General features: G+C 34.1%; 1 protein-coding gene across 3 annotated transcripts; it reads left to right on the top strand.

Moving 5' to 3' along the window:
- Positions 1 to 943: 943 nt before the first annotated feature.
- On the top strand, positions 944 to 8,836 carry LOC309706264 (complement decay-accelerating factor). Of its 3 annotated transcripts, none has more exons than XM_082532627.1 (13): positions 944 to 1,184; positions 3,882 to 4,067; positions 4,158 to 4,257; positions 4,720 to 4,790; positions 5,022 to 5,201; positions 5,651 to 5,689; positions 5,819 to 5,950; positions 6,154 to 6,213; positions 6,684 to 6,722; positions 6,807 to 6,848; positions 6,942 to 6,993; positions 8,292 to 8,367; positions 8,565 to 8,836. In XM_082532627.1, the coding sequence occupies exons 1-12, from the start codon at positions 1,109 to 1,111 to the stop codon at positions 8,347 to 8,349; spliced, it is 1,035 nt and encodes a 344-aa protein (XP_082388753.1). In that variant the 5' UTR covers positions 944 to 1,108; the 3' UTR covers positions 8,350 to 8,367; positions 8,565 to 8,836. The 3 variants fall into 3 exon arrangements, with proteins under 3 accessions (XP_082388753.1, XP_082388755.1, XP_082388754.1); XM_082532629.1 differs by having other exon boundaries at positions 5,870 to 5,950; XM_082532628.1 differs by lacking the exon at positions 8,292 to 8,367.
- The last annotated feature ends 617 nt before the right edge of the window (positions 8,837 to 9,453 follow it).

A 9,453-nucleotide genomic window follows, 5' to 3' on the forward strand; every position in this document is an offset into this window, starting at 1 on the left:
TTGACTGTATAAAGTGCTACGAAGGGAATCCCCGATTTCACAACTTCAGCCATGCCTTTCCTATTTTCACATTTTTGTTTAGTTAAAGTTCGCACCCAAAAGTGGATTTTTGTTATAGTAGATAATGTCTACCACGTATTCCGTTATATAGATTTATTAGAAATAACTGTTTTCACCTTTTGAGGACCCGTGAAACAAAAAAGAGGTTTTAAAGATACAGAGAGGGGGTGGCCGATTTCTTTTCCAAGACAATTATGTTTCACCTTTTCCCCTCTTTGTACTGTTTGGAGATATCACCGCTCCTACTCTATTTGCAGGAACAGATTGGGCAGTTGACTAGGCAGTTCGGGTTGCTGCCAGTTGCAAAAAACCTCTCACATGTATATATAGCGTATAAATTTAGCAGAACTTCCTTTAATACTTCCAAAGCATTTCAAAATAAACGAAACAATTTTTACGTTATATTAAATCCATATTTCATACGCATATAATTATGTCTACATATACATACACACATACCCATACCCAATATATGCACATGCATGTATAAAAACATGTGTATGTCTTTGAAGGATTTAAACAATAAGACTGGACATAAAGATTGTACATTAGGCCTAAACGTGAGTTGTTTAAAGACTATGAAGTGTGCAATCAGTTGTAATTATATGTGCATATCTAAACATTTAAACATGTAAAACTGAACAGTAAGAATTTGCACGTTACCTGAGTTGTTTACAGAGTGTGAAATGTGAAGTTGTATGCGCAGGTTTTCCTTCAGAAAGCTACAAATTCATACATCAATATTATATATTTTTTTTTAAAAATCACAAACATGTACTTACCTTAAAAGGGCTAGTTTCCTAATTCAGTCGGCAGTTTTCTTCTGGAGAGGGTTATTCTTTCTTCTAGGCTTTTATTTTGGAGGAAATTACTTCACTTCCGGTTACACGTGCAATACAAACAGCATGACGCGTTCGCAGACAGCAGAGAGTAAAGAGTTGACAGTCTGAGGAAAGGTTCAGGTCTCTCTCTTGCCTCTCTGAACAAGTTGCGGTTAACGTAAGGATTTTCCAGAGTTGGACCAGGATCTTTTTTGTCCTTCTGCGACATGGAAACTCTATTGGACACACAGCGAAGACTCAAGTCCCTGCTATTAATGTACCTCTTGGTCGTAAACGCAGCAGGTCAGTAGTAACACCATTCTCGGGGGAGTCTGCTTAATGAGATAATAATTATCAACCAAGTCACAGGAGAACTCTAACTAAGAGAGCCATGCTACATTTTTTTACTGTCTGAGCAAGAGGAAAAGAAAAGTCGCCAACTTCTATGAATATCTCTGAAATGATCAGCAGCTGTTGAGATATTTACAGTTATACCGTTTTATACATTTCACATTGAATACCACTAGCTGACACGAATATTTGAAATAACTTGTCATGATGAGAAATACCTACTATTCTACCATACAGCGCACTCCTGCGATTATTTTGAAGTAAACAAATTTAGAAAGTGAGAAATAATATTTTGAGCGAAGATGTCAGTTAAGCTAAGACAACCAAAAAGTAGAAAGTTTTTCTTTTTCTTATATTTTTAGTAGTTGTTTGTTTAGTTCAGTTTACCAGGGTTTACTTATCCACAACTTTAGATTTAGATTTATTAATCACCTCTTAACATTTCCAGTGGGAAGACCTACTGAAATAAGAAATCCATGGTTACTTATTAACACTTACATTACCAAGAGGGACAGGTGAATGCCTGGTTCAGCATTATAATATGATAACATACTACCTAGTCTGTTGAGAGAGAGAAAAAATAGCCACAATTTGTTGTTCAAACAACATATTTGACGTCTTAATACCCTCAAAAGTAAGTTTAACGTTTATTTCACCTGCTAAATATCTGATTTACACTAAGTTGAAGCACATATAATTGAAATCAATCTTGGTATTTTTAATTAGTCACAAGTGGTTACTGGTTTTCTTATTTTGTAGAAAAAAACAACATCAGTAGCAACAGAGATCCCTGTGATCACGTGTTAAATAACCAGACATTCCCAAGTTAGATCTGGGAATGGAGTGTAGTTCCATGACCAGATACCAGTACAAAGCCATAGCCATAAATACTTACACATGTTGATACATATAAGCACGCACACACTGAGGCACCATACATTGAGCCATGTGTGGAGGTGGCTTTATTCCAATGAACTAATGACCTCTGCGAGCACACATACATTACAAACCTACATACAACCATCACAGCACAATGAACCTACAGTGAACCATTTTTTCTTGTCATTTTGGTTAAGTATTCCCTTTATAATATAACAGCAAGTATCCATTTACAAATGCCAAGATTAGTCAACATTTCTTCAAACAAAAAGGCCCCTGTGATATAAATTTCATTACTATGCACCAACCACATATGTTTAGGCTTTTTGAAGCCAGAAAAGAAAGTGACCCAAAATTCTAACTGTATATGTTAACACACTTATCAATATTACAGCTTTATCAGCTATATAGCTCCTGTATCAAGACACAGGAGAATCTCATGGATTATAATGAATTTTTGATTAAATTCATATTTAGAAGGAAGTTTTAGTTCTTGTTGTTTGTTACAGCCTCGTGAGAGAGGTAGTAAAGAATAAATCTAAAAGTAGAATTTCAATGTGGTTTAGTGTACATACAAATGTGATGTAATGTAGGTGGCCTTGTTTTCATATTTTTTACAAAACACACAAAATAAATTAGTCTTTTTTCCAGAGATAATCTGAGGATCTTCTCTGGAAAAGTCATGACTGATTAGTCAGTAGGCTCAGATTTCATATCTACTGATCGCTAATCTAACCCGCTCTGCGGTAGGTTAGGTTTGGAGGATAAGTTATATTGCGGTAAGATATACTTTAGTAAGAAGTAAACCGCCTTTGTAGTACAAAAACCCCAGGGTTAATTAGATTTGTTTTTAAAATCAGATTGTATCTATGTAGATATGTTGGTAGCAACTTTTCCTGTTTCTATGTTTATTTTTTGTTTGCCATTCAGACATTCCAAAATCAATCTCTACAATCTGTGCATGCCAAAAAAACAAAGCAGGTTTTCACTGAATGAATGAATAAGGCTTTAGTTCTTGGCTGCATACTCTAACATCCATTTCATTTCCTCTTGGGGTTCTCTCAATTTAAAAAATAGACCCGCTCCAAAACCTTGTGAATGTAAGCTTACTTATATCAGTCTAACCTTTTGTCTGTTATAGATATAGAATGATCAAATACATTGTACACCTGCATTTGCATTTCAAAGACCAAAGACTTTTGTAAACAAGCACCTGGCTTTAGGCTTTACACTCTCCCCCTTTGTGTGTCTGTGTTGGGAAATATTAGGAAATATAGGGAATCTCTTCCTGTGTGGGCAAGAAAGAAAGCATGCAGGAAAACACATTTTTGTGGGGCAACATTATCTCTTTTTTTCTTAAATATTCATTGGAAAACTTAGTATTAAGAATTAAGTGCATCTCATCACTAAGGGTATAGATTTTTTCTGTATTATGATGATAGGAACCTATATTTTCAGTGTTTTTATACAAATAACAAAATGTGACTAACTGAAAATAAGGATGTTAACACAAACTTCACCGAAGGAAGTTATATTATCCCTCTCCATTAGGTTATTTATAAAAGTTGCCTTACTAAAAAAGCGATTTCTGATGAGGAATTAGGATCGGCAGATTATTTTCATTCATGTCTTCCACTAAAGCCTATAAGTTATGTATGATATTGGCTGAATTTGTATTTACATTTTTAATCATTTTAATCAAATTTTCATGTTTAGTGTTTAACTGTCATGACTACTGATTTTAAACCATTTTTTTTATTTTACTTCCAGGTGACTGTCCTAAACCTGAGGGAGGGAACAATACTGTCCTAACCAATGAATCACTTCTAAAGAATGTTTTCCCAGAGAATATCATGGTCACGTTAGAGTGTTCTAGTGGATATATTAAAGAAAGCGGCTCTGAATTTATAACTTGCATTAATGATCAATGGACTGAGTCAGAGCTCATCTGCAAGAGTAAGTCTTGTCTACTACTGTTATTTTGTGAGTTAATGTACAGCCTGAAACACCTGTAGTGATATCTGTTGTTTGTTTTTTATGCTACAGAGAAAGACTGTGGTCAACCTCCACCAAAGCCACATATGAAGTTTGATACAAGTGAGGGTACTCTGTTTGGTGCTCTAGTAAAAGTAACTTGTGAAAAAGGGCAAGTATAAACCTGTTTCACCTTCTCATACTTATCTGGTTGAGCATTGTGTTAAAATATAAGAAAATCCAAAAAGAAAAATGAAAATCATGAAGTAGTGACATACAAAAATAACTAAAATATTAATGTTCATTTCCAAACATTGCATTTCTTCATGCTGTAGTGCTAAACGTTGTCTGGCATAAAGTACTGATAAATGACTGATGTCTGTGCAATGGAATGCATTGGCTAATGGAAAATATTTCTAAAGAAAACAAAATACATATGAAAGACAAATAGATTGGTTGTCATAAGATGTTACTTTGTGGTTTCACTGGCTAGAAACTTGGCTCTCCTTCTAACAACGGTGATTGATTCAGTTGTAAAAATGTTTTTTCAGTGCATTGCAATTTTATTACTGTTAAGGATGAACATTTCCTTAAATTAACAAAGCAGCTTTGTTTTCACTCTGTCTTTTTACAGTTACCAGATTAGCGGGTCGAGCTACAAACAGTGCTATGATCAAGGGTGGAGTGGCAGAGCTTCTTGCGAAAGTAAATGTCTTCATTTGTTAGCTATCAGTCATAGAACTGGTCAAAACTCTTACTTAATGTTTCTAAGACAAGCATTTATTCAGAAACATTCCTCCAGTCTTCTGTTCTGTTACTTTTTTTCCTCAATGTCAGTTATTAATGCCACTATATATAAGGAGTAAAATGTGTTACTTTGTGATCATTTTGTGATTTTTTTTTTTTTTGGAGTAAAGAGGTTTTTCTGTTTCTCAGTTGTAGCATGTGACAAACCTGCAATAGCCAATGGCAATACTTCATGGGATTCTGGAGATGACCCAGAATACAACAATACCATACGTTATACCTGTCATGAAGGATACACCCTCATAGGGAGTGATACTGTTGTATGCGATGAAACTGGTGAATACAGTCCTGATCAACCTGTATGCAATGGTAAGGCTGATGCATCAGTGTGTTTTACTTGTTACTTTTAATGTTATGATGCAAAGCAGGTCGAGGTGGTCATAATGTTTTGAGAATATTACATTATTTTAGGATCATACAGATGTTTTTGTATTCTTCAATGTCGTTTTTATGAATGTTCTTTATGCTGTCCACTTCCAAACCATGCCATATTTAATGTATCGATTTGCCATTATCTTCAGCTTTTAATATTTACCTCTTATAAATGTTCTCCATCCATGTAGTTTACCTACTAACTGGCACGCTAATTCTAATAATAACCTAACATTGTATTAACTAAAGCGTAAATTTTCCCCACAAGAGTTGTTGGGGGCGGGGAAGCTATGTCAAGGAGCAACAGCTGCTGCTGCTGTGCTTTTTTTTTTTCCTTTGACATGATATGAAGGAAAGTGTTTTCTGTTTTTATTCCTATTTGACAGAAGTGACAAGAGCGCCAGCTACTACTTCTCAATCACAAGGTATATAAAGAGAAATAATGGCTAACAGTGGTTTTACAGAATTATATATATTGAAATATAGAGAATAATTATGAATTATGTGGTTTTACCTCTTCCATTAAAAAGCAGTTTTTCTCTTCCTCATGCTAGTTGCCATAACGGATTTGACAACAACTGACGCAAAAGTATCCACGTTTTCAGATTCCTCTGCTGCACCCACAGTTCACAGAACTCAAACTGTCACAACCAGTTCAATACCAAATCTCTCAACTTTACCAAAAGGTACAGAAAAACTCTGAATTGATACTGTTTAATCACAGGAGCATGAATTTATTATATGCATGTTGCATGCATCTCAGAAACGACTTTTCATATAGACCTACTGTTATCCTGTTGATACTTAAAAATTTAAAGTGAAAACTTAAACATTTCTTGAAGCTTTGTTGAAACTTGGGAAGAATTATTCTATTTGTGCTATTCAAAAGTTTTGAGAGGAAAAGCTACTTCTGCCGGTATTCTGTCAACTACATCATCATCCTTTCAAGGTAGAGAGATGTCTTATAAAGCACTCAAGCATTTGAACCTTCTTTTTTAATATTTTGGCCTGTTTTTACGTTACATTGACTACCAAATTGCATATTGTACACCACTGAATGTCATTACTTTGTGGAAAGAATATAAAGGTTCTCGAAGACTTTGAACAACATCAATATTGATACTTTGTAACTGATTATGAGTTGACAGCTAATATAAAGCCATGAGATAGGTCGGTCATAGATTATTCATGTGTATATAACACATTAATTTTTTAATACTAAATTTACTTAGTTAGACTTTAACTTGCATAGTTTAACATTTTCGTGCTTGTGCTCTCTGCCTGAGAACACTAAATTATGAAATGTGAAAATTGTGAAATCTGTCTATCTGGCTACAGTATATGTATCCTTGTTGCCCTAACAGTTTAAACTGAATACTAAAACTGTGGTTGTTTGTTTTTTGTATATTTCTTTTGTAGGCATGCATGATGGGAATGTAAATACTGCCACGGATAGTGGTGAGTTTTTTAACCCCAGTTTTAATAAGAAACATTTATTGTATTTTTTTCCATGTGCGTTTAACCTTGCTTGTCTTTTTCCAGGAAAAGTGGCTGCTGTCGTCATTGGTGCTGTGGTTTTGTTAGGTAATGTATATTGTTTCTTTTGGAATTTATATAGTGCATTTTGTTGTGGAAATGAGAACAAAAACAAAAAATTTCTTTAATTATTTTTTGCAGGTGCAATTATAGGTTTTTCCCTGTTGCACAAGTTTAACATGAGAAGAAAAGGGTAAGTTCAATTTTTTTTTACTCTTAACTTCATCATGCATGGCTTACATTTGATTTTACTCTATATGCCTCTGCTACTTCTCTTTGCGTGCTCTGCTCTTTTGACCTTTGAATATTTAGAGCTGTATTTTCAGAACCTATATGGACTTGTACAGTAATATATCGTCAATATGCTGCAGCAGTTTAAATCTATCCACTACATTTTAGTCTTTGAAATTCAGATGTGCGTGTGTGTGTGTTTCCAGACTGCTGAGGAATGAGGGAAGTCAGGAGGAAATCCTTTAACAAAAACAGCTGTGAACTACAAATCAGCAAAAAAACAAAATCTCTTTGTTTGTTTTTTTGCTGATTTGTATGTCACAGCCATAAGGAATCAGAACATTTGTTATAATAAATTTAGCAAATGGATGGATAGATATTTTGCTGCTTATGCCCACAGAATGCATATAAAAGATGGACCTAGCTGCCTTTAATCTCCATTAGTTTGTGAAGTACCACAACAACCTGAGCATTTTTACCTTCACCTGTCTTTTTTTGAAATCTGACATGATGAACATAGAGCAGATATAACTAATAAACTGATGACACAGCATATGATATGGCTCATATGGGTCATATGGCTCATTGTCAATCAAAATGTATCAAAATCACATCGCATTAACATAAAGCAATGTTATCTCCCCTGGCACAACTGGCCTATGACAGGAAAACAGATGAGATTGTTTTTACGTAGAATACTTATATAGACATACAAAGCAATAAATATTGTTCACATTTTTTTGCAATAAAGAGGTTTGATTCATGTTTATTGTTTTGGGGAATTTGTTTGATTGACAACAACTGTGTTTACTGAATGGTTGTCCAAACCAAGACGACTAGGATCGCCTGTATAAATCTTACAGTCACCTCAAAGTGTTTTATATGGTAAGGTTACAAAAAACCTACCTGACAAACAAGTGATTAAGACCAAAAACTCATCAGGAAAGGGGTAGCTTTTCTATTTACAACTGAGTTTTCTTTTGTGGTGACAAGAGTCTTCCTCTACTAGCCATTAGAAAGAATCTAGGTTTAAAGTGCTCAGTCATTAAACTGTTCAGACATTGAGGCTACATTGATCTCATATATACATTCAATGACAGAGTCATTTTGTTAAGTAATTAATTTCTCAATGTTGAATTGACTAACACCTAACACTTTTTATTGCCAATTAAGAATGCAATAAAACTAATAAATTTTTTAACATAAAAGTAATATAACTCCATAATTCTGATGCAAATTCCTTATTTAATGGCACCATAGCTCATATGACACCAGAGAAGACCAGAAGCCGGGGTTATTACACTTCCAAAATCTTTAGATTGCCTGCCTCACCCAGGTATCTGTATAAAACCATCAAAATACACCAGACATATTTAACCATTTTTCTGTCTGTAAGTTTAGGTTGTTAATATTAGTATTGCTAGTGTTGTATTGAAGCCTAAAAAAGAATGATGCATCATTTCCCTTTTTTGCATTACTTTGTGAATGAAGGTCAACTTAATGTTTTGTTTTTTTGCTGTTTTTTTACACTAGTTCACATGGAATTTCACCTTTATGAAAAGGCCCAAGGATGTACCATCAAACTGTGCCTCGCTGAGTTGACGGGGAAAGAAAACTTACTTTCATTGTTGCCACAGTTCATTTGGCAGATAATCCACCCTGCTGAGCTTACATAGTTAAAGTATCAAACTTGGATTGCCTTTTGTAATATTATATTTGATTTTTGCATTATTTTAAACCTAATTTGTAAATATTTTATTGTACTTTATTATTGCTGCTTATATGCTATTTATGTTATAAAACAGAGTAAATACAATAATGTTGTTTTCTTGTTGTTCTTGCAAAAACATTTTTTGTTTGCAGCTTTTGATCAATTTTACCACCATAACTTTACATGTCATGTTATATGTTAATGTTTTGTTTCATTTGGCCAGAAGAAATGAGGTTAGAAAGAGATGCAGTGCATACAGTGTGGTTAATTCAGTCAGTAGAATGAAGTGGTGACTTCTAAAGATACAATCAGCTGCATTCTTTGCCTCCTGACTTTCTTTTCATCATTGTCTATTGTTGAGATCTAAGCTGCGGAAAAAAAAGAGTAAACTGCACTCCCATGAGAAAAGGGCTGTGTAGTTTTTTTTTTCTCATTATGTTCTTTAGTTTTTTCCTCTTTGATCAGGCAAGATTTGGCTCTATTAAATATGAAAGGAATTTCCAAGACCAAGGAGCAAAATTGATAAAAAAAACAAAAAACCAAAACATAACTGAATGGGTTCATTGGACAGATTGAGACGCTGTTGTGAAAATGAAAATAATCTACTAGATAAGAGAAAGATTTTATAACCTAATTTTTGTTGTGCATGCTACTATTATGCAGGTTAAAGAACATGATGAAGTCTTCATCACACCTTAAAATGTAAAAGTT

Source organism: Aulonocara stuartgranti (genome assembly GCF_965226115.1).
Source record: "Aulonocara stuartgranti genome assembly, chromosome: 5".
In the NCBI taxonomy this organism is placed as follows: Eukaryota; Metazoa; Chordata; class Actinopteri; order Cichliformes; family Cichlidae; genus Aulonocara; species Aulonocara stuartgranti.

Bases quoted from the DNA above. Each gene is read 5' to 3' on its own strand.
- LOC309706264 (XM_082532627.1), top strand. From the start codon at position 1,109: ATGGAAACTCTATTGGACACACAGCGAAGACTCAAGTCCCTGCTATTA. The intron at 1,185-3,881 runs GTCAGTAGTAAC...TTTTACTTCCAG, and splicing joins CTTGGTCGTAAACGCAGCAG to GTGACTGTCCTAAACCTGAG. The intron at 4,258-4,719 runs GCAAGTATAAAC...GTCTTTTTACAG, and splicing joins AAAGTAACTTGTGAAAAAGG to TTACCAGATTAGCGGGTCGA.